This window comes from Tiliqua scincoides, chromosome 1 (genome assembly GCF_035046505.1).
Source record: "Tiliqua scincoides isolate rTilSci1 chromosome 1, rTilSci1.hap2, whole genome shotgun sequence".
NCBI classification, from domain to species: domain Eukaryota; kingdom Metazoa; phylum Chordata; class Lepidosauria; order Squamata; family Scincidae; genus Tiliqua; species Tiliqua scincoides.
In genome coordinates this window covers 109,829,010-109,854,736 of record NC_089821.1, presented here as the reverse complement: position 1 = coordinate 109,854,736, position 25,727 = coordinate 109,829,010, and the positions used below count along the sequence as shown (strand labels likewise).

At 41.0% G+C, this 25,727-nt stretch overlaps 1 protein-coding gene across 7 annotated transcripts in view; it reads right to left on the bottom strand.

The window, feature by feature from the left end:
• Positions 1-347: 347 nt before the first annotated feature.
• Positions 348-25,727, bottom strand: part of OSBPL6 (oxysterol binding protein like 6) — a 125,579-nt gene continuing 100,199 nt past the window's right edge. For 4 of the 7 annotated variants that reach the window (XM_066612326.1, XM_066612327.1, XM_066612328.1 and 1 more), the window contains 13 exons: positions 24,845-24,975; positions 19,005-19,112; positions 17,324-17,461; positions 13,609-13,696; positions 12,162-12,415; positions 11,088-11,225; positions 9,897-9,960; positions 9,514-9,592; positions 7,110-7,254; positions 6,061-6,205; positions 4,765-4,891; positions 4,060-4,182; positions 348-2,597 (listed from right to left, as the gene is read on the bottom strand). In XM_066612326.1, the coding sequence (XP_066468423.1) occupies positions 2,489-2,597; positions 4,060-4,182; positions 4,765-4,891; positions 6,061-6,205; positions 7,110-7,254; positions 9,514-9,592; positions 9,897-9,960; positions 11,088-11,225; positions 12,162-12,415; positions 13,609-13,696; positions 17,324-17,461; positions 19,005-19,112; positions 24,845-24,975 (1,649 nt within the window). In that variant the 3' untranslated portion in view covers positions 348-2,488. The remainder of the gene's footprint in view (positions 2,598-4,059; positions 4,183-4,764; positions 4,892-6,060; positions 6,206-7,109; positions 7,255-9,513; positions 9,593-9,896; positions 9,961-11,087; positions 11,226-12,161; positions 12,416-13,608; positions 13,697-17,323; positions 17,462-19,004; positions 19,113-24,844; positions 24,976-25,727) is intronic. The other 3 variants (XM_066612329.1, XM_066612331.1, XM_066612332.1) reach the window with 1 other exon arrangement.

The following is a 25,727-nucleotide window of genomic DNA, read 5'->3' as shown; positions in this document are numbered from 1 at the left end:
ATCTTTCGTGGCCATCCTGCAGCGATTTGTGGTGGCCATTCTAATTCTGTAGTAGCCTTTTTGTAGCTATCCACAGTCATTTTTAAACATTCACAGCCATTTTTAAGCATCCGCAGCCATCGTGGAACTATTCGTGGTGTGTACACACACACACACACACACATACATTATATATATATAATCAGCTTGTTACTGGTGAAGCTATTATAAAACCTAAACTTCTCTGTGTCTCAGCGGAACCCTACTGATAATTTATGCATTTCTTATGTAGAGAAAAATAAAACTTAGAATTATATGCCATTATGTTCCATGAAGAAATATTATTTTGTAACATTTTTGTCATCAGTGCTCAAGAGATGAAAATATATTCAATAAATTCACCAGGTTGTGACAAAAAACAAGATTACACAAAAAGGCACTCTGATTCTTATCTAATAATACTGATTTCAGCAAAGCATGTCAACTTCATTTTCTTTTAAGAGAGGAGTCATCAACACATCATCAATATGTGCTACACAGCAACCATTTACGTTTTGCTTTCCATTTAGAAAACACAATTGCTTTTAAAAAAATGGCAAAAAATTTTACATTACAAAAATATTGACAGCAGCATTGACCTGATGTATATGGCACACTGCTTCTCCCACTAAAATTCTCAAGAGATGTGCAGTAAGAATATATAGTGTGTGTGGCAAAAACGGAGTAATATATGTTTATGCAGATTTATTTTGGAAGCTGTTTAATGTGTTTCCTGTAAATAGCAAACTCAATTTAACAGATTTCAGAAGTAATGAATGTTCTCTGCTTCATTTAAAAACTAGTTATACAGCATATGTTTTGTGTGTGTGTACTGTATGTCTGCTTATATGAATATATTTGAATTTAACACTTTCAGCATTAACAACTCTTAATGGACATCCCTTTCCTCCATTAGTCTGATAATCAAGAGTTTACGTTACTTATAGTATTACAGTGATACTTTAAAAGAAATATTAGAGGTAGGAGCTTGGCGCTGAAGAGAGGACAAAAAACACATCATTCTTACTGGCTGGTGGAAAATGAAACTTCAGAAAATGGTGATATTGGGCTAGATATAAGATTGGCTCTTATAAGAAAGGGAGAGTGGTCAGTTTGAAGTGACAATTAATGATAGCTGGGAAGAGAGATGTAGGGTATCAGTGGTGAGGAGACCTGAAAGGAACTGAAGAGAAAACACTGTCTGAAGAACAGGGAATAAGTAGATACATTAGTAGAAGTAGGCATTTTAATTGATATTTTTATTGAAATCCATCCCACTTGATTTCATTGTTATGTTTCTGTTCAAACAGGAGGTTGTCTCAGCAATGTGGTCTGGAGTTCAGTTCCCATAAAGCAGTGAAAAAGAAAATCAGCCCTGTTTAGTTGGATACAGGGAACAAAACAAAGCAAAACAAAAACAAGTGAGGGTAGCAGGTCTCTGAATGGAGAGACACCACAGTGCATAGGAGAACATGGCCCTACAGGATTATCCTTTATGTCCAGGAGAGAAGCCAGATGCTTTTCTAAAATATCTTTGTGTTTTACCACTCACAGGAAGCTTCAGGGAATTCCAGTTGTATAAGAGTTATGAGAAAATGAGACAAGTGTGAAGCCATGGGAAGTCATGGTAAGAGATGGTATATTTATCACAGCATTAGGCATTGAGAATAGGACCCTGGATTCATTTGCCAAGTTGTCACAAAATTAACCAGTTCTGTTCAGTGTGGCCATACAACCAAGTCCCAAAATTAAAGCATGTACCAGTTGATCACTTTTCTTTACAATCCATTTAGGTTTTTTTTTTCTTTTAAATAATACATTTTCTTCATTATTTATAGTATGAACAAAATCCTAGTGCTTTAAAAATCTGCCCTTGACAAATGTCTAAGAATACATTTTTAAAATAACTTAATGTACAACTTCATATTATTTTAAGGCATGAACAATGGCATATGAATGGGAAGAGCTTCCAGAAAAGCACTATGTGTTGTTTGGTGTTTTGTGTTTGTTGACATGGCCAGTCCAAGCACATTACATCAAGAAACTAACCTGAAGCTAGAAATGAACAAGTGTTGTGACTTAAGATTTAATAATAGTATGGATGGACGTTCTGGACAAGTCAGTTGAAAAAGAATGTCTGCTTTGTTTCAGAAATCTCCATGTCTACTTTAAGCACCAGATACTCCTCAAAGCAACTTTGGCTAACTCAGTACATGTTTCTCTTGTGCTGCATGTTCCTTATCTGATTCTTAAAGGGTGCTTTTTTTCCCCTTAATTTTATGAGTGCGGCAGAAATGTTCAGGGTCTGGGCTAATGCACTTTTGGAAGTCCATTATAAAGATGAATAAAAAAGCAAATGAAAGGTTGCTTGCAGACCCACAAACCACCCTTAGCTATAAGAAATATGTTGTGCATAGTTTTTTTTTTTCCTTTTTAAAGAGTGATATGTTACTAGATCTACATTCTCAGTTTACCAGAGTTTGAGGGTTTCTACTTTATTAAAGCCAGGGTCCTTGCGGAGTTCCCAATATGTGTCATTAGAAACCCAAGCTTCTCTTTGATTGGCATCAATAACCTTTCTGAAAACAAAAACAAAAAATTGCAATTAGACAAAACAAACTCAGACATAACTTTAAAAAGAACAGAATTATACTTAGGACCATCATAGTGCCTACAGCTTTAAATAATTGCAATCTCACCAATCAAATATTTAGTGAAGAAGTGGAAGGAGGGTGGGTGGAAATATTGAATTCAGTCCCATCTCCCTTCCAAACAACAAACTGATTTTTGTTATTTAAAAGATTTCTACATTGGCCCCAGCTGTTGGATATTGGGGCGGGGGACATTTATACCTATTTGTATACACAGTTCCTCACTGAATTATGAATACTCATGTGGAAGTCTGCTTCTACATATGTATACACTCTTCAGCTGAATCAGGGTGTTACAGCACATTCCTATGTATATTTACTCAGAAGTAACACCTGTGAATTTCAATTTTAATTACTTCCAATTAACAGCCCAATCCTATCCTTCCTGCCTGCAGCTGCTGCAGCTGCACCAAAAACAGGTGTGTTGTTTTGCCCGCTCTTCTCTCAGTCCCATTTCACCCCCTCCCTGCCCCTCCACTGCCTTACCTGCTCCAGACGGTATTGGCAGTTCTGCCAACGGACTCACAAAAAGGCTGCCTACTGACTGCTCCATGCTTTGTCAGCAGGTGTTTTAGGATAGTGGAACTGTGTTCCACTATCTTAAAGGCCTTCAGGTGCTGGCCCAATCCAAGTGCACCCTCAATACTGTAAATCAGAAGCTCAAGGATATTACAATACAGGTAGTCCCCAACTGTAAGACATCTGATTTACCAACGTCCTGACTTATGGAAATTGTGCCTGTGCTTTTGAACAGGTGCAGTCTGTCCAGCCCGTGCTTTCATGCAGTCACATCCACCCCGAGTCAGCAAAAGCAGGACAGACTGCATTGTCTGTGCTTTTGTGCAGGTGCAGTCTGCTTGGCATTGTGCTTTTGTGCAGGTGTGATAGCGCTGTTCTGACTTACATCACTTCTGACTTCCAGAATGGAACCAGGATGTAAGTTGGGAACTACCTGCACTATCAACCTCTCCTAATTAAAAGTCACTTACTTGTCAAACCAAAAATGCTTCAAAACATGAGTTCTGGCTCTGAACCCTCAGTCCAAGATTGTCTGTGGCACAAGGCACCTGTCAACAGCCTTTAAACTATTTTTCTCCCTTTATTGTTCTGGTTTCCTTTTTAAAATTCCCCATCTTGTGCAATGAGAAAGCACACATTTTTCATATCATATTTGTCATTTGGTTTGGGTTTCCCATGTTGAAGAAAATTATCTTACAGTTGCAAATGTTTTATAAATATTAATTTTTTATAGCAATGCTTCTAAAGCTACCAACTTCTCACTCTTTACAAGAAGCACAATGTACTGGAAATAAAATAAAATCCCTTCCCTTCCTTTTATATTTTCCTACTCCATACTTTCAAATTCATATTTAAGGATGAACTGACATACTTAAAAAATTTTGGTATGTGTTCCATGTTGTTTTCTTCTAAATAGCGTCTCCGACTTCTCTGGAGTTCCTCTATTCTTTGCTTCTCTGCTGATGCTGCTTCTAAATTCCCTTCTTCCAAAAGCCTACAGTAAAGCAATTGGATCTTTTAGTTGTGGAACAAAGACAATGCAAACAAAAGGAAGAAGAGACACCCATTTCACACTCCAAGAGTTACTTGAACTAATAAACGCAACACAGACAAAATTAATAAGACTGTCATCCCATTAAACAAATCTTGGTTAATTAACTGGATGTGGTTATGATTATTTATTAAATCTGTATACCAGTAATGCCAATTATTTTGAAGACAAAATCAGTTTTACATATGAATAAAACTAATTACTTTAACAGAAAAAAGCACTTTTTAAGATTATGTATGCTTGTGTCACAACAAACAGTATGTTAAAAGAAGCACCCCCCATTTGAGTGAGAAGGGAAGCCACTTTTTCTGAGAAGGTGCCTGCTTTCTGCAATGTTCATAATTCCATATACTAAAAATAAATAATCTGATTCTTCCTAACTAGCTGTTCAGAACATCAAGGGACTTCTTAAGTGTTTCATCAAACTGATGAACCAACAAAATACTGCAGCACTAAGGACAAACGTTCTCTACAACCTCTACTCTAAAGCAGCCTTTGGCAATAAGTAAAGAATGAAAACCTTGCCTTTGATCTGGCCTGAATCGTGCATCTGTTTGTGGAAGAAGATCTTTCAGTGCAGGATCTAACTCATTCAGTTCAATGGCAAATCTGGTAAAGCCATAATAGCGCTCATAGTTGGTTGGCATGGAACCTGCATTAATAGATAAAAGAAAGTCAGTAGTTAAGCTTGTGAACAAAAACAAGATTCTACATGCAGAAGTGAGCGTTGCAGAGAAAACTTATCTGCCAGAAATGCTAATACCTCCAGCTTTAGCAATATGCATGCCATGTTCCTACATCATGCATGCAATCACGCATGCAATATCAACAGCTAGCCTGTGCTATCAACTCAGATGACACCAATCAACTGTTGTAGAGTGAACAAAGAACTGGTTTACATGTAACTGAAAAGGCCACTTGCAAAATGGTGCCCTACACCTACTACTTGACCCAAGCAGATGAGAAACCACCTTCAGTGCAGGTTTTAAAATCTAGGTTGCACTGGTTTGGCCATTAACTGTGTATGAACAACAGCCATCTGGTCAAGCAAGTTTACTGTGCCAAAAGGACTGGAAAAAGACCAAGAGGAAGACTAAAGAAAAGATGGCTTAACATCATCCTAGAGGATTTGAAATATGCAAAATGTGGTTTACCAACTGCCACACAACTTTGTCAAAATTGCACAAGATGGCTTCATAACATTGAGGGCTACACTATGTAGTTTCAACAGGAACTTGTTTTATAACGACAATTGACAATATGCAAAAAGAAAGGGAGACATACTGCTGTCATAATGCAGTGCCTAGTAATCATGTGATTCTTCTGCCTAGATTGCTTCCTATATGTGCTTAGATCTTCATAACCACTTCCTGTTAACCTAGATCTAGTTTTCTTTCAAGCGTCGAGGCTGCCAGGAGGTAGCCTGAACATCGCTATAAGTTTCTACGCTTATGGCAAACCCTTTTGAGGAAGACCACTTTCACTTCAGTAAGTCTCAAAAACATGTTAATGAGGGTGCAGGGGGTGCAGAGACAGGCATTTCCTCTAGCTGTAGTTTCTGTATCTGCAGTGGGTTCATGGAATGGATTCCCCCATGGATATGGGGGCACACCTGTATATATTTGAACAAACTGAATTCTGTTGTCATGTGGATTTGACAAAGGAAGGCCATCAAGGGCTTTACACCCAGTGCTTCTAGAGCCCTTCCACTCTACCAAACTTGATGTAATAATGAATCTCCTCTACCTTTAATAGAAGCTCTGTACATTCACCAATTCTCTGCCCAAGAAGTGCTTAATTGTATAATCAATACATTTCTACCTGGTCTCCATATACATTTTGCTGAAGGCCCAACCCCACAGTATAGTCCTTCATGCCACTTTCCAAAGAGACGATGCACCACCTTTCCTTCTTGGTCCATGACAACACCTTGAATTTCATTTACATTGGAATTCCAATAATTCACCTGAAAAGATATTTTTTTAAATATTTACTATTTCAATAAAAATAATCAATATTTTAAAGCATTATGAAAACTGAAGGGAAATAGTAATTAGATGCTTTTATATAAAATTATTTTGCTTTTAAATACAAGACAAAGCATTTTATAGATCACTTTCTGTCTTTCCAAATTGTCCGTTTGGCAGGTGGAAGACAATAGCTTCCACCTATTGCTTCCAATAGCTTCCAATAGCTTCCCCAACTGGGGAAGAAATCCCAGTTACATCTTCTATCTCCAATTTCTTGTTTTTTTTAAGGACTTTCACATCACTACCAATCATTTAGGGTGCAATCCTAACCCCTTATGTCAGTGCTTTCCAGCACTGACATAAGGGCAATGCAGCTCTGAGGTAAGGGAACAAACATTCCCTTACTTTGAGGAGGCCTCCGTGAGTGACACCCAACTGCAGGAGGTAGCACATGTCCCATTGGCACTGCCATGCCAGTGCTGGAAAGTACTTACATAAGGGGTTAGGATTGTGCCCTATATCCACTAATGGTGGAACTAGTAGGACCGTCTTCAAACTGATGTCATGTGGAAGATGAAAACCTTGGACTTTTATTACTTTATTATTGCTTCCGTTATATGTTTTTAATTATGAGATATGGTTTACTGTATTAATTGTACACCACTCTGAGCTTTGGAAAAGTAATTTATAAATAAATAAATAAATTGCATGATCTCAGGAGGCTTGTAAGAGGGCCATGTACCCATCTTCCACACCGAAGAACTGACTCATACAACTGGTACCTCTACCAATCACGGCTAGGTCATCAGCCTGCCAGAGGCCCCTGTGTACTCCTGAAGGCCATTGTGTGAGGGTTGCCAATTGCATGAATTGACTATTTATGGTGAGAATAAAAGTTACCTTGACAAACGTAAGTTTACAAATGCAGACACTGCTTTTTGTATTTCTGATGGTTATTTCTCCATAATGTTCTATCCATCGCCTTCCACTAAGGATGTTGTGTATGCAAGTAGTGACTTTGTTCCATACAAAGCAATCACCATACCTGGAAAAACAGTGTAAGTGTAATGGCTATTCTTCAATATTACCCTATCCCAAATCACTGCCTTTTCACATACAAATTAATAATACCCTTTTGAAAAAAAGTTGCCCAAACTTCATTTAAATGGTTTAGATAAATACATAATAAGCAAAGTCATATTTTTTTCTACAGTGTCTTTTGGTTTCAATATATATATATTTTTGAAGTTATTCAATCAACTGGTCAATTATTCAATAACTGGTCAAAATACTCAAGCATTTTTAGAGCAGTGGTTCTCAAATTGGTGGGTTGCGACCCACCAGCCTCAGAAGCAGTGGCCTATGCCCCTTTAAGGGGGGGGGGAAATAACATGATCCCCAGTAAGGCAGTGACACGATCTGCAGGGAAAAGAAGGGAAGATTCCCTTACCTCCTACAGGTAGCTCTGTCATCCGGACAGCGTGGAGAGCCCCATGGACGTCTCTGCAGGGCTCCCCAAGCCTCAAAAAAAGCAACTGGAACTCCAGGTTCATGCCGCTGCTTGAAGGCCCAGGATGCCAGTGCTGCTTGTAGGCGGCAAGGAAACCCCCCTTATGTTCTCACAGCAGCAGGATCCTGGGGATCATGTCATTGCCTTAGCCCACTCCTGCACCTACTCAGGTGGTTCCCAACTCCCTTGTAGGAATTTGGGAACCACTGTTCTAGAGTATTTACTTCTGCAGAACAATAAAAAAGAAGAAATTGACAGGTCTGTAATTTATGCTAATTACAACAAATTTGTCAACGTATTGTCTTGTCCTGAAAAGTAATTTTTTTAAAAATTGTAATAAATCACGATAAGTTTTAACAATGTTAGACAAGGTTTCTATAAATATGAACAGTTCCCTGAACAGTGTTTTTCTCTTTGGTCTTTATCCTGGAACAGCAGGATAAGTTTAGAGGTATAACACCTAAAAATATCAGAACAAAATTTTAAAAATAAAGAAATTAAAGCAATGTAACAGCAATTACTTTTTAAAAGTCAGGTTTTTCTACAGCAGCTATGATAAAGAAGCAGGAGGAAAGTTCTTGGCTTTACAGAACATGACTTCACAGAACCATCTGACCTTGGTTAAACATGCAAAGGTGATTGTTTCTGGTGAGTAAGATAGAATTACAGCCTAAGCTTTATTGAATATACTGGGCTTACTTTTGAGTAAAATTAATAACACCATTTTCAAACACCTCTTTACAAATAAGATGTGGTTAATCGGCTATATTTGACTGGTTAAATTGAGAAGCATCTCGATACTAATTAGTACTTCAAATTTTTGCTATTTCAGGTCTCCAAGACTGCTTACAATCTATCCAAAAAATCTATGAAAAACAAGGCACAATATGACAAAACAATAACTGAACAGGAACCCTACAGCAGCCAAGAACAGCCAATAGCCATAAATATCACCACCACTGATCAAAGGCTCCCAAAATCCTGGATGAATAAAAATGTTTTTCACAAAAGTCTAAATGCCAGTCATGTGGGTGCCTGCCAAATTCACCTGAGGGGGGCATACCATCACCTGGTACTACTACTGAGAAGGCCCTGTCCCACACTTCTGAAAGCCAGGGCAACTGGAGCAGGATCACCAAATTATCCTAATGGATGAGCAGGTCCATATGGAAGCAGAGTGTCCTACACACGTCCTAATTCCAGACCGTTTATGACCGATTATTGTCCTCTTTTGTGGATATTCCATGTGGATAAAATTTGCTCCACTGTACAGCCTTAACGAAGCTCTGTGAACATTATAGTCCTGTATAATGAAGATCAATTTGGATTACAGACTACTATCTTTTTGCAGGGTACCACTAGTATTCACCCACTGTGGTGGCACTGAGTCTCACAATGTTTTATAAAAGGCCTGTTTTATCCTCACAAGAACCCTGTGAGGTAGGTCAGGCTAATAAGTTGCCCAGACTTTTAAGTATTTGAACAATCTTTCCTTGATTTGCAATATAAGAATTCACAATGCTGAAACATCACATGTCAAGAATATACCATGAATATCTAGCCCAATTTTTATAAGTACTTAAGCACACACAATTGCAGCATCTAGCAACAGCTGCGAATGGGGTTCCTGTTCCTTATCATCAGTAAGTTGTGTCTGCGCCTTTTCTGGGTTCAGGTCTGCTACATTATCTCTCAGTGGTCACCTGTGACTTGAAATGGTTAAAGTAGTTCAATGGGCTGCAATTCTAGAATGAAGAAGGAGCACAGAAGGAAGCGACAGAGAAAACTGCTTACTTTGGAAGTGTCACATTCAGTGTCCCAATTGGCAGGATTTCCATTGATTTGCCCCAGAATTTGTTTTTCCACCTGATATCTACAACAACAAAGCAAACACTTAGAATGCCATAAATTGCTGAAGCCCTGGGTCTTATTTATTTGCTGAACATATCATGCAATCTAACTCAGGCCTTTTCTGAACAAGTTTATTATGCTATTTTGAAGGCAGAAAATTAACTTTCTCATTTCTCATTGTCAAATAAACTGAGGCTACCTCAAAGCAAGCAGTCATCATAGTTACCTTAATCTTTTTCAGTTAAATTCCAAAGCAGAAAATGAAACATGTAATTATAAACTGAAGTCTCTTTTAAAAAGTCTCTAACTTGAAGTAAAATGTATACCTTGCCAAAACACAAAATTCTTTGATTCACAGTGACAGGCAGAAATGGGTGGGTGGTGGCTAACCTGGAAAAAAAAAATCAGAATGGCAAGGAATGCTACAAAAAAAAATGTAAAAGATTTTCATTTTCATCATCAGTATAATCATCAGGGTCATTTTCATCATCAGTTACCTTACATAGAACCACAAAAAAACTACGAAGGTGTACAAAGTACAGGTAGGACCTTGGTATCCACTGATTTGGTATCTACTGATTTGACTCACCACTGATATCAAGGTTCACATTTAAATGCATTGTAGCAAGGAAAAAAAGCACCAAAATCCAATTTCCTACCTTTCAGTTGTTAAATAATTATAACTTCGTTCCACTAGATTTCATTATTCACCCCATCGAGTGGCTGAATGTGGTATAGTGTCTATACCAATGCATTCTGGGGTGACAATGGAGGAGCAAGAAACATGGAAGTGAGTCTTTAAAGCTATTTTTCCACTGATTTGGTATCCACTGATTTTTTTTTAATCCACTGGGAGTTCTGGTGGACAATATTATTGCAAAACCGATTTAGGTTATTAGTTCCATAATGAACAATGCTTTAAAAATAATTTCTTGGCCCAATCGTGTGAGGCCCTTGCACTGCCAGAACTAGCATTCTGGCAGTGCAAGATTCTTTACAGCTGTTGCCAACATGCCATTTAGTGTAGCTGGGCTGTTGCTACAAGCAGCAAGTGACCATGACTGTGCACCAGCAGCCTATTGATGACCTCTGGCATCAATAAGTCAGCATGGGGGTCAGGGGAGAGGCAGGGAGAACAGGGCGGGGAAGGAACAGGAAGGAGGGCAAATCAAGGTTGGGAAGGGGTTGGTATCAGTGATAGCAGTGCCAACAATATCCTAATCCCCTTCACAGCCTTGATTCGCCTTTCCAGGTCCACTAGGACATGCACCAGTTGTATAGTTTAGACCCAACAGGGCAGTGAGATCTCACCCCTGGGCAACAGAACAAATGTTCCTTTATCTGGAGGAGACATTTTGGGACCCACCCACCCCAGGATTGGGCTGTTAGTTTTAAAATATCTATGTTTACATCCATATCAAAAAACTCTCTTAAGTCAGGTTCAACACCTTAGCTTATATATACACTGAAATGACAGCAGTACTGAGGGGCCAGTCACTTCTGGAATAGAGTTTTACCTGCTCTGAAAAAAATCGAAATCCTTTGTCTTCTCGAATACATTCATAAGTCTCACCAAGCACAGGGTTAAAAGGCTTGCTTCCAGCTCTGTAATAAGTGGAAGCATATCCTGAAGTTGCAAAGGCAGCTACAAGGACCTAATGAAAAAACCACAAATGCATAAAAAATAACATTTACAACAATTATTGCTTATTTGCTCTGATATCGTGTTAAATCTGTGCTGGGCAGCCCAATCCTGAGCTGCCCAAAGCTGCAGGACCCAGCGGCTCCACGGAGGACTCCCACCAGATCCAGCACATCCTGCGCTACCGCAAGAGGCTCCTTGGGAGAAAGGGACGTTTGTCCCCTTCCCCCAAGTAAGGGAAGCAGTCCCGCAATGGGACTACTCACTTTAGCGGCGACTGTTTGGTAGCCGCTAAAGTAAAGGCGTTTGTGTAGGGCTCGTGTATACACAACAAGGTTAGATCTTAAGGCTTTCTTCCTCTGGATAAAGGTGGATTCCTCTAGAGGAAGGACTCCCTTGGTCTGGAACAAGAAGTCTTATTCCAGACCTAGGAGTCCTTCCTTTGGAGGAAGATCATAGGATTCAGCTCAGTGATTCTCTCTGTTTCTTGTATACTGGAGCTAATCTTCATATGCATATACATGTCTCTCCTGCTGCCTGAAACAAAGAAGAGGCATATGATCTCTGAGAAGAAGGAAACAAAATGTGGAGGGAGGCAGTGTCTCCTTATCTTGTCTGATACTTCCTCCTCTGTTTTCACCTGAAGCATATTGCATAAAGTTTAGACAATGACTCTGCATCAGGTAATCAGAAACCATATAAGACTACGGCAATGGAGTGCTCTCTCTCCATCTAGTTCATCCAGCAGCTTGATTTGGGGATGCTAATTCTCAGAACTGGCAAAACAATATTTTCTTTTTTCTTTTCAGCATTCAGCTTTATTGGTACCACCACCCCCATTAGGTAAATGGACAAGAATAGTAGATGCACAAATATATGTGCCCTATTATAACTATAGAAGAGAGTAAGCAAAATACTGGAACATGCAACATTGTACTAGGTTTGTTACCATGCGTTCATAGGGGTCATCGGATTCAGCAGCCTTGTCCAAAAGTTCACTATATTCTAGTTCTTCGCACAGGTGTTGCAAAGTATTTAGAGGTTCATTAAGCTCTACAGGCATAGAGACTTTGGATAGATCCTTTCCAATATTATTCCGCAAGATATTCCACAGATTGATGTTACTTGTATCAGGACAGGGGCATGGGAGACATGTCCGTCGTCCATTTCTGAAAGCACCTCCTGTAAGTTCACCATTAAGTACTGGAGGAGAAAACAGATTACTATGAATTGGAATCCTTCCATTGAAATATATATATATAGTCTAGCAGTCTCTTTGCTAGACTATGTAGCACTCCTGCTAGGACAGTGGCTGGAAAGCTGTGCATTGCCAGTGGTGGCTTCCAGCAGGGTTCTACCAGCAGAGAGGTGGGGATTGGGATGGAGATTGGAGTGGGATGGGGCAGACTGTAGTGGCAGGGGCATCTGCCATAACCCAAACTTCTGTCCCAGCCTGGACACTCCTCAGAGCTATGCTAGCAACAAAGCTGGCATAGAAATGAGGAGTCTCGTCGGGGACCATGCAAATACTGACGCAAAGGTCAGTTTTGCCCCCTTTTTTCCTTTCCTAACTGGACTTGTCTCCAGATAGTGCACTGGATGCAGTGGACAACGCACCGGTGGCCCTGCATCCATCACACCACTGCCCAATAGTATTGGGCTGAAAGTCTGAATTCAACTACACTTCCTTTAGTGCAGACCTCCACAACAAAAGGTCTGCCAGGCCAGTCAGCTACAGATCCTTCCAAATTTGTGTCTTTCCTGGTAGAATTCTAAACATACATTGTTTATAGTCCACCAAAACCAATCAAAAGAGGATGGGATGGGGGAATTCCTGTGTGGCTATACCCACATTGCTCCAAGGGATTCCGGGATATATGGTGGCATTGGCACCACCTTTTATATCTGAAATTGTCTCAGGATCTAATTGAGCATTACACATATATGCATGTATAAAAACAATTACAATGTCCTTTAAACAACACAAAATGGAAAAACTATTTTCAAAAGGAACTATAGGAACCAAGGCAGTGGAGTGAGAGAGTAAGAATTAACAGAAAAAAAGGTTTAGAGACTTGTGTTGGTGCAGAGAGAGTATGCTATGGGATGCAGAGTGCAAAAGAGGATTAATGGAAACTGTGTTAAAAGGAAAACATTTAATTAAAAGAAGATATAAATAATTTTCTGTGATTAACACAGAAATAGATACAGCCCACCTGAATTAGTAAAAATGTAAATTGAATAACAAAATAATTTGAGATGTGCTGGGTGCACCCTTACACTAGAACAAACTCTCACAATTCCATTTGTCCAAAATACATTTGTACTGAAAAAGTGCTGAAAATGCAACCTAAAAAGAATACTATTTTCTAAAATGTTTTCTTAAAAAGGCATACTTTGTCGAGAAATGTTGTCTGCAACACTTGTGTTGTCCTCAGATATGTTATCACTCACATCACTGATGTATGATTCATCATCGGAAGCCTAAAGAAGAAAATGAAGGGATTAAATGACAATCGTGATTGTCATTCTAAATCAATTGCATGAATGTCAATAGCTGTCTTCAGAAATTCAAGGCTCCTGTGATATATGTTCTCTCCTCACTTCTCTGAATATCCTCTGCAGTTATTTTGCCTTCTCAGTCAACCTGTCCTTATTCTCCCACTAGTTTTCCAGAGCTCCAGCTTGCCCTACACCTCAACTAAGGGAAACCCTGAATTGGCTAACATTAGACACAAGCATTAGACACAAAGTGCAATCTCAATACTCTCTTTGGCCAGTGCAAGTCCCTTGTGCCAGTCCAGGAGTGTTGCAAACATGCCATGTGCAAAGACATGTTTGTGCTTCAAGAAGAGTTGGCTGGACCAGCAAGAATGCGCACTAGCCTGCAAAAGCCACATTCAGCCTTTGCTTCGCCTGGATTCGATGAGTTGGAGCTGAGCAAGGGCAGCCAGTGCAGGGGGTTTGGAAGGCAGTAGGAGGGCAAAATAGAGGCATTTGGGGGGGGAGGGCGGGAGAGCCAGTGGGTGCACTGTGCCCTGGTGGGGGGTGGGACTGGCCTCTGTCACTTAGGCCGAATCCTAACCCCCCTCCTGAGCAGCCCAGCATTACACCCGGCTGTTCGGACCTTCACCAGAGATTTTGCTGGTGCAGATCCAAGTAGTCCCATTGAGGTGACTGGGGCATTACTTGGGGTAAGAGAACATAAGTACCCTCACTCTAAGTCAGGGGTGTCCAAATTTAGGGTGTCCAACTAACAGCTCAATCCTGCAGGCCTGTTGCGCTGGCATGCTCAGGTATGCCAGCACAATAAGAGCCCTGCTGGCGCGGCAGTCTCTTTGCTAGACTATGTAGCACTCCTGCTAGGACTGTGGCTGGAAAGCTGTGCACTGCCAGCGGAGGTCACATCATCTCTCTGACACTGTGTCAGGGGCTGGGAAAAAAAGAATTAATTTACATTTAAAATTTGATTCAATTTTGCATAAATGATTAGAGATGGGATTTATATGAATGAATGAAGGTCTTGCAGTAGCTCAAGGCCTATAAAATGCCTTGCACAAAGCAAGGCCAGCCTTTCCTTTGCTGCCACTGCTGCATCACAGATGTGAAACAGCAAGTAGTGGAGGGAGCCCCCATCCCACAGCTCAGGTAAGAGGTCAAACAGTCCTCATGCTGAGAACAGTTGCGTCGAGCCAGCATGGGCTCCAGCAAGTCTCCAGGGGGCCAGAGACTCATTGGAGACTGGGAGTTCCCTGAGGGCCGGATTGGGAGCCCCCAAGGGTTGCAAGTGGCCCCCGGGCCGGGGTTTGGGCACCCCTACTCTAAGTTATGCTCCTTTTACCTCCTAACCTGCACTGGATATGGCGCAGGCCAGTTGGTCTGCCTATTCCACTGCAGGTTAGAATTGGGCTGCCCATGGTGTGGGGAAAAAGAACATAAGCAAGCTATATAAAACACATTTGTTTAATTAGATGACTGAGGGACCAATCCTATCCAATTTTCTAGTGCCTGTGCAGCCGTGCCACTGAGGCATGCGCTGCATCCTGTGGTGGGGAGGGAGTCACTGTGGCCTGAAGGTAAGGGAACATTTGTTCCCTTATGTAGGGGCTGCATTGCGACTGCATTGGATAGGATTCGGCCCTTAGGCTGCAATTCTATACATATTTTTCTGGGAGTAAGTCTCATGGGACTTATTACTGAATGCATAGGATTGTGTTGTCCAGCAAGTAAGCTCTATCGCAGCCTGATCAACATGATATGAGAAAAAATTTCAGAAACTAAATAGGAAAGTAAAATCCACCTGTGAAGTCATCAAAACAGAAACACTTCTTTGCCAAAAGAAGACATGTCTTTGCAGTAGTAGCACTATTATTTGTATTCTGCCCTCATTACAAGAATTGTACAAATGAGATTATATCTCCCTCTCCCCCAACAATAACCTGAAATCAGTTAGGGTCTCAGACTGGTCATAGGTCACCCAGTGAATTTATGTTCACATGGGGATTGGAACCCGGGGCTTTCTTTCCAATACCACCAATCTGAAAACCAGGAACCAAATGTATGCTGAAGATATATTAGTTAACATAATGAAGCAAACTCACAACTGTATACAGGCATGCCCCCTTATCTACAGGGGTTCTGTTCCGGAAACCCCCACCGACAGCTGAAACCTTGGATATGGGCTGTCTCTGCTCCCCTCACCTCTGTAAGGGCTTCTGAGCTCAGCAGAGGCTGAGGATGTCCGTTCAGTTCAGAAAGAGCTCAGCAGGCCAAATAACGCAACTTCCAATTTCATGAAGAAACTGGAAGTGACATTTTTAATGCCTTATACGTATAAGGCATTGGGAGGCCCAGCGAAACCATAAATCGCATTATTTGGCCTGCCAAGCTCATGCGAGGGGGCGGGGGCCTGGACCCAATCAGCAGAAAACTGAATCTGTGGATACAGCATCCGCTGATATGGGGGCCCCCTGTATTTAAAACTTTGTGAATTTAGGCAGCTCTGCTGCATTTATTTACTGTGCTCATGAGACCCAGAGTAAGCTCTGCACTGGACATGGCGAAAGCAAGTTAGAATCACTCAGTCTCACTGGCTGGGTTTTTGCACCTCAGTTCCTCAACTGTAAAATGGGAATAGAAGGTGACCTACTTCCTAGTATTACCATGAGGGCAGCATAAACATTTTCAGCACATTGAACTTAAACATGATATATAAATGCAAGTTTCATGTGTCAGCCTAGTGACACACAAATGCAGCAACTGCAGCTTACCAAAAAAGTCATAACACTGAATTTTCAGGCAATTTTCTTTCCTTGTACAGAAAATATTTTAAAAATATTTTAAAACTCAATCCAATGCAACTCCCAGCATGGCACCTGCTGTACCCCACAGGGAAATTTTAACATTTGTTTCCTTCCACAGGGTAAGCCTGTGCCAGGCTGCCGGGTGTACTTGGACCTGCACCCGCTCTATATCTGGCACAAGTCCTCATGGACTCAGGTCAGGGGATCAAGGCCGGGGAGGGGGTTAGGATTTGGCTGCTGCCAAAACCACCCAGGTCTTGATACACTCCCCTCTCCTGTCACCACCCTATTCAGCCCACCCCCCACCTCCCTCTCACTTCCGGAACACACTTAATTGTGCTGGCAGGTGTCTGTTGCCCATTGGCACATGGAGCAAGCCACTCACTATGTTGGCCAGTCTGTGTGCTTTGGTGTGTCACCTTTTATGGCACCTGGAAAGTGACTAGCGCCACTGAAATGCTCGTTCTGGTTGTGGTAGGTGCCCAAAGGATTGGGCTGTTAATTTGCTAGTCAAAGTGCTTTTAGTACTTCCTTGCCAGATCACAAGATAAAGGGAAAGAAGAAACTATATAAAAAGTACAGCTTTCCCACTTCCCAGCCCAAAATATTCATACAGGAAAATGTTATGTTCTATGGTGCACAGGACACAAATATATACCAGGAACAGTGGGAACTGCCACCTTCATGTTCAAACCTTTCTAACCAAGTCAAAAGTTCAATAATTGCATGTCAACATGACCTGATCTTAAAGGTACTGTAATTACAAAGGACACCTCAGAATAAATACATAGGTTCTTTTTTCCCTGACCTCATTTTCTGATGAGCTTGCTGACAGAAGCACCTCTTGAGCATCAAAGAATTCAGAAACTGATTCAGACATTGAGAGCCTGCTCTCATTTGACACTTGCTGGGAGAGTGGTAGACTGACATGGATCTGATCACCTGTCTGAAGAAAAAAAACACAGGCACACACACAAATGCATTAATGCAAATACACTGGCTACAAACTCCAAACACTGTGCAGAGCCTGAGAGCTCACACATGCCAGACACAACCCAGGAATATGCCCAGTCAAGATGCAGTAGAAGCTTTGCTTCTTGGTTGATTTTTTTGCCTCCCTCCCCCTCCAATCTTGGCACAGAGAAGGGACAAGGAAGTCCTCATGAGCCTGTGTATCTGAAACAGAACTTAGGGGAAGAGTGGCTATTCTGGAAGGCTACCTTAAGGGTGTGTAGCACTGACTGTAGTAACGTATTATCTTGGTAACTGTTGTTGCAGGGGATACACCCTCCAGGCTGTACCGCCTCTTATGGGAAAAGTTTTACACAGTGTTCTTAACATTGCTGTGAGGCACCTGTGAGTGCTTGTAACATTATGTCTGACAAAAGATACAACCCCCTAATCATGCCCTGCAGTTTTGGCACCTTTCACAAGCACTTCCCCGCTATATCATGTGCACCACGCTTCTGCAGCATCCTTCTACTGTATTTCAAAAAGGCTGAAATATTGCTTTGCTTTAAAGGATGAGTGCTCTCTTCTACAGCCCTGGAAGGCACATCTCTTTTAAAAACATTTCAAAGGACAGAGGGGTAAAACACAGGATTTTCCTTTGTAGGAAGACATTTCCTACCCCTGCCTCTGTAACACAAAGTCACTTTTAAACAGCAATTTGATCCACTTATATTGTGCAAATGTTCTTCAGTATCTCATTCTACAGAGCTGGCAACAAATGAAAGAAGCTGAAACAAATGCATGTTTTCTTGTTTGTTTTTTCCCACACTGTAAAGGATAATCAGCAAAACACATGGTAATGTTAGTTGTAAAATGGTAGAAATGCAGCAAAAAAATGTGGAAAGATCCACTTAATGTAAATATGAGAGGGAAGAAAATATATAGTAAAATGCAAACAATTTGGTAAGGCATGTAGATATGAAAGTTCTCATACGTCTTAAAGTTTACTTTAGTCTAATTTGGAAGCAATTCTCCTGCATGAAGCTGCTCAACAGATGCCAAGTGAAGATATGGAAGGAAAGAAAACAGGTCCTTAAAAAGTTTAACTAATGATTATGGTTGGCTATTGGCCATATTTTAGGTGAGAAATGTTGACTTCCATGAAACTACTTGGGCAAAGTAGCAAAAAGAACAGCAGTGCTAATACAAGGATAAAAATACTTCACTGCTGTCTTTCAAAATCCAAAGCATTGGGTTCTCAGCTACTTGCCCAATGACATACACTAGAAACTGGCTAATTCCTGCTCTTTGAATATGCAAAACTCTGCCCTTCTCAGGGACTTAAGGGGGGTTTTCCAAAGGGAATTTCACACAAACTTTTATCACGCTCATTACTTTTATAACTGCTACTGAAAAGTGATCTAAAATTAACTTGACCCACAGTTTGCCAGCTTTGGTGAACAGAATGATTTACTCAGCAGTACAAATTAGTGGGATTTGACTATTTTAAGTCCATTAGAGCAATGCCAAAGTCTTACCTCATCAGGACTAGGGATAATATTTACACTGACAACCTGATCACAAATAACAGACTCTGAATGTATTCTGTTCAAGCGACTCCTTAGTTCAGCATTCTGGTTGAGAGCCTTAAAATAACAAAAATTGAATATTTAATTTCATATGCACAAGACAGCATAAAATAGAGTTAAATTACTGTTGTTCCCCATACTCTGGCCAGAACCACATTGTTTTTGTACTGAGTACTATGAATGGTACTTTTCAGAGACTAATTCTCTGACATTAGTGGCATGACTTGAAGTTTTTGTTTTTTTAAATGTATATTTCCACTACTAATGTATATCAATTTTAACTCAATCTTTTAACCTAACATGGCTTCCCTCCTAAGCATAATGGGACTGATAGTTTGGTGATGCTGCAAAAGATTAGAAGTCATAGCTAAACTGGACAAGATGTGGGAGATGAGTCTTATTTAATGAAATTAAATAAGGAGTCTTATTTAATGAAATTCAGCTGTGGGAGACTACAGTTGTGATGGGAACACTGGTAGAGGCAAAGGGGTTCTTAACACTTTCCTTACCATTAATTTTTTTTAATCAAAATCACCCCCAATTGTTTTCCTGTTTACAAAGGAAAATATACAAATTCCCTTATATTTTTCCTTATGAAAAAAATTCAAAGGGTGTGCAACTTTGATTTGAAAGATGACCCATGGAGAAAGAGTTAAGCGCCCCACCTCTGTTGCTCCAATTAAATTGTCAGCTCCCAGGGCTACATTTCAGTTTTTTATAAAAATACCAGGAAAATGCTCACGTATTTCCTGCATCACACTTAGTTTGGCCCTAAGAGTGAAATCCTTCACGTAGAGCATAATCCTAGTGCACAGATGGATAAGCACAAGGCCCTCGCGCTGGCCCAGGAGTGTTGCAAACATTTGTGCTAGGCTGGCGCAAGGATGTGTGCCAGCCTCCTTGTGCTGGATCCTGGCCTGGCAGGGGTAAGTTTGTACCAGCCAAGGGCGGCTGGCATGAGAGGGTTGGGGAGATTGGTGAGAGGGTTGGTGGCAATTCGCTGGCACAGATTTGAATAGACCCGATAGGGTTTGTACTACATGGAGTATAGGGGAAATAAATCCTCCTACCTGACACTGGATATGGCAGAAGCCAGCAGTCTTGTCTATTCTAGTTTTTACTTGGGAGTATGAACTCAACTGAACTTACTTCTAAGTAAACAGACATAGGATCAGGTACTCTACTGGTTGTACAGATATACCACTAGCCTTTCCTTGTGTCTGTAGACTATACAACATGAGAAAAGGAGAAATCCAGGGTGCACTTGCCATAAGGAGACTTGGACATTTAAACCCAGGTCTGCCATTCACAACTCCAGTGCCATGCATGTATTGTATGGTGTCATTTGAATTCTATTAACTTTCTGTACCCAAGTTCAAAAAGAAAATTGTGAATCATGTTTACCTAGGATTACTAGATACAAGTGCCTAGACCTTTAACCACGGTATAGAAGTGAGAATTTTGGCAGGTGCAGCTTTTTTAACCCAGGTTCAACTTTTTAAACCTTCCATGTTGAGCTGTACCTGCCAAAATTCCCTCTTCTATACAATGGTTAAAGGTATAGGCAGTCTGTCCCCATTTGCATCTGGTAACCCTATGTTTACCCAACAATGCACTTGCCCTCCCAAATATTTTGCACAGCTCATATGACACGAATGATATTGATATACTAATGGATCATGCCTATAATTCATGACTATCAATAGCATACTACCGAAATTGCCACTATCACTCCACACACTATATTTCAGGGGTGACCAACATTTCAACTTTAGGGCTCCTGGACCTTTAACTTTAGGGCTCCTGGACCTTTGTGCCCGAGGAAATTTCAGCAGGGACCTTTGTGCCCGAGGAAATGTCATGACAAGCTGTGCCTGCTGAAATTCTCTCTTTACACAATTGTTAAAGTCTAGGAGCGCTAAAGCTGAAAGATTGGCCACCCCTGATATATATCATGCAGGAGTGCTAATAATTTATGCTCTTCAAATAGTCCCCAGTACTTATACCAGGAGATAGAAAGAAGTAAAAAGGTAGTTATTAATGTACTCAACTGCCTAAGGGGCAACTCTAAAACACATACGTTTTACTTCTGTATATATTTTTTAATTAAGGAAATTGCAAGTGGTGTCTGAGTGTGATGAAACTGCAGCAAAAGGGGGGGGGTTGCCCCTGCTGCAGTTCTGATCCCAACTACAGGTCCCTCACACACTAATGAATGCAAAAACAGTTTCCACTGGTTTTGAAGCTTTCGTAAAATTAAAAACAGAGTGTGGTGGGAGGGCACAACTGGGAACAGAAATGCAGAAGTACCAGAAAGTACTAAAGCCAAGGCAAAGTACTAACTCTCCCCTATGGTTTCAGTTCATCTTGTTATCTTCCTGAACACTATTTGCTTCCTAACATGGACGTGGAACTTATGAGTTCAAAGTCAACTCTAGTTATATCCTAAGGCAGTTCAGAACATTAATGGTTGCTTTTCCACTTATCCCTGCCTCTTGGTATAACTGCAAAAATCAAGTGCTGCAACTTGGACAGCCAAAATCTGAAACTTTCTGGCAATCTCAAAACATTTTGCCAATTGCAAACATGAAGCAAACATGGTTTGATTATCAGTTTAATTAAAGCATGTCAGGCTTAATTTATTAGGCAGAAACCCTGTTCAGTGGGTCAGATCCAAAGGAGTTCTACTGCAAGCAGAGTTCTGCATGAAATGTGGGGCAAGCGTGACAGTGGAGTGTTTTTTCTCGCAAGTCTTTTCCGCCACAGCTGTGAGGGCAGTGGCAATATCAGCAGAGTTTGAAGTGCTGATATTTTTCCTGTCAGCTGGCTCCCTCTCAAATATGTCAGAAAACGACCCATGTGTATCATTTCTCCACTCAACCTAGCAAAGCATTAATATATTCCTTGCCCAAGTACAAAGTGTTTGCATTTCTTCTTTTTACTTCTTGCACCAACTTTAAAACTATTCTTCTGTAACCACTAGAGCCTTTCTGCATTTGAAGCACCTATGAATAACACAGCATCAGCAAAATATGTAACAGTTTAAATCAAGACAACATGAGCCACACTAATTGAAATATTCTTTTCCAGTTGCAGAAACTGAAGTCTTGCAGAAGCAAGAAGTATTAGTAGAGGTGCAGAGAAGCTGAGACTGTGAAAGAAAGGCAAAGGCTAGTGAAAATTTATGCCAGTTGCAAGCTTCTTTTCAGAGTTTTGTTAAGTCTCAGAGATTTTAGTAGATATTGTTTTCACTTTCCAATGTTCTTCTATGGCTCTTCATAAAAGGCAAATCCTGAAATTAGCCTCTGTCAAATAGACATCTTGGGAACCATCTTAGAAGCAAAATTCCATGGCTTGCGTCACCAGTGGGTGTCAATGGGCAATTTTCACAGTGGAGAGAGGTGAAAAGCGGTGTGCCCCAAGGATCTGTCCTGGGACCGGTGTTTTTCAACCTCTTCATAAATGACCTGGAGACAGGGGTGAGCAGTGAGGTTGTAAAGTTTGCAGACGACACCAAAATTTTCTGAGTGGTGAAGACCAGAAGTGATTGTGAGGAGCTCCAGAAGGATCTCTCCAGACTGGCAGAATGGGCAACAAAATGGCAGATGCGCTTCAATGTCAGTAAGTGTAAGGTCATGCACATTGGGGCAAAAAATCAAAACTTCACATATAGGCTAATGGGTTCTGAGTTGTCTGTGACAGATCAGGAGAGAGATCTTGGGGTGGTGGTGGACAGGTCAATGAAAGTGTCGACTCAATGTGCAGCGGCAGTTAAGAAGGCCAATTCTATGCTTGGGATCATTAGGAAAGGTATTGAGAACAAAACGGCTAATATTATAATGCCATTGTACAAATCTATGGTAAGGCCACACCTGGAGTATTGTGTCCAGTTCTGGTCGCCGCATCTCAAAAAAGACATAGTGGAAATGGAAAAGGTGCAAAAGAGAGCGACTAAGATGATTACGGGGCTGGGGCACCTTCCTTATGAGGAAAGGCTATGGCGTTTGGGCCTCTTCAGCCTAGAAAAGAGACGCCTGAGGGGAGACATGATTGAGACATACAAAATTATGCAGGGGATGGACAGAGTGGATAGGGAGATGCTCTTTACACTCTCACACAACACCAGAACCAGGGGACATCCACTAAAATTGAGTGTTGGGAGAGTTAGAACAGACAAGAGAAAATATTTCTTTACTCAGCGTGTGGCTGGTCTGTGGAACTCCTTGCCACAGGATGTGGTGACGGCATCTGGCCTGGACGCCTTTAAAAGGGGATTGGACAAGTTTCTACAGGAAAAATCCATTACAGAGTACAAGCCATGAGGTGTATGCCCAACCTCCTGATTTTAGAAATGGGCTATGTCAGAAGGCCAGATGCAAGGGAGGGCACCAGGATGAGATCTCTTGTTATCTGGTGTGCTTCCTGGGGCATTTGGTGGGCCGCTGTGAGATACAGGGAGCTGGACTAGATGGGCCTATGGCTTGATCCAGTGGGGCTGTTCTTATGTTCTTACCATTACAATTATGTAATATTTAGCAAATATTTAGCAAATATTTATTGTGCTGTCCTTGGCTACAGCACAATAACAGGAAATTTATCATTAATATTATTAATTATTATTAATTATCATAATGTATCTACTGAAAATCTTTAAATGGCTCAGCCAGTTTAGCAAACTAACCTGGTTATGCTAAACCTGGTCGAGTCATTTCAAGATTAAAAAACTTAAAAGTGTGGAGATACGGCCATTAATTTGCATAGCAAGGTGTTAAAAAATAATACAACAGCAGTAGTTCTCTCCCAACAAATGTGTCACTTACATATTTTGTAGATAATACAAAATCAAAAGGCATATAACTAACAAGCAACAGAACTGAAGACTTAACATAGGAACTGTATTATGGAGCTGCTGCAAATTTTTTGCAAAAAGGATGTCCTGTACTTGGAAACAGGATATTGAAGGAGACCAAGGTTGAAGCATAACAGATGGCATCAGGTAACAAAGAAAGACAGGTCACACAATATGAAGAGGAACAGAGATGAGAACAAAACTACAGAACAGAAGCAATTCCTTCTAATAGCAAACTCAATCCTTGAATACCTAGCAGACTGGAAGTAAAATTGAGTAATCCAAAAGAGATTTCTGAAGGTTTCTATATACTCTGGAGATTTCTATATACTCTGAGGAGTTCCTGGATATGCAGATATATATATATAGGTTTGTAGTGTTTTGTTTTTTTAAACAAAAAAGCTCTCTGAGCTTCTAGGACCTATGGAATATTCTGGGTTCTTAAGTTAGAATATCAGTTGGTTTGGAAAAAAAGAAAGAAAGTGAAGGGGAGGGTCAGAGAAAGAGAGAGGCAGGCAACTGGCCACTTAAGCCCCATTTACAGTAAGTGTATAAGTGTACTATGATGGAGATTAGAGTTGGGGGTGGAATACATGCTATTTAAAAACTCCTCACTCTGCGCTACACAGGAATGCTGCAAAAGGAAAGTGTAAAAAGTCACCTTTTCCATTCTTCAATTACAATCCCTCAGTGACAGCCAGAGCTTCAACTGATCTCTAACACTAAATAGCGCAGCAGGGAAAGGCTTCTAAGAAACAAGGAAATAAATGTCATTTTCTTCTTCCTATCATCTTCTTCCCTCACCCTGTGAATTGTGACTACAAAGCTCCTGCATTCCGGCCTCACTGCAGTACACCAGCACTCCTTTTAGAGGCATGAAAGATACTGAAACAAACATTTTCGAAGTAAGCAGTCTACAGCGGGCCATATAAGGGAATACCTGCGAAAGTGATTGTCTAAGACGGGTCATCTGTGTATTGTGTCCTGTGAAGTCTTGTTCTGAGACCATCTGCTTAAGCTTCTCCTTCTCTATCGCTATGCTGTTGAAGGCAGATTTCAGAAGAGAGTGCACTGGAGAGAAAAGAGAAATTTATTTTCTAAGTAATATTTACCCCTTTGAGTGTCCATATGTCCGATTTGCGATTACTATGGATACATGCAAAAAGTTTATACTCATGCCAAAATTTTTCAGCAAGATGGCTGAATCTCATACCCTCAGATCATACCTGTACCTTCTGTTCTAAATTGATCTCTTTCAAAAGTAGTAAATAACAGCACAATGTTAGGGCCTGGAGAAATGGTGGAGTGAGCACTCTGCTGGCCTACACTGTTGCAAATGTGCCATAAAGCACCTTATGACAGTGTAGGCGATCATGGCACAAGCGGGAAGTTCTGTGATGGTACCACTGGAGGGCCAGCATGTGCTGGAGCAGGTAAACTCCATGTGGACCAGTGGAGTGGCAGGAGAGGGCAGGGAAGAGGTGTAACAGGACGGAGAAGCGGAGGATCAAGCCTGGGAGAGGGAAGGGATTGGAAGCAGTGGCTACTATCATATCCTATTCCCACTCTCACGTCTGATCTCAGGTCTGAACATGAGGTTGCTTGAACTTGCACCAGTGATTTTTCTGCCACTGGCTCGAGTAACCTCATTGCAGCTGCTGGGGCTTACTGCGGAACAATTGGACAAATGTCTCCTTACCCAGGGCGGCTACCTCCAGTAACCACGCTGGATACAGCAGAGGCCATTCCAGCACTGCTACACTGCAGTACGGGACTTTAGTTAGGACTGAGCTGTAAGTCATCTCCAAGCTTATTTTCTGTAA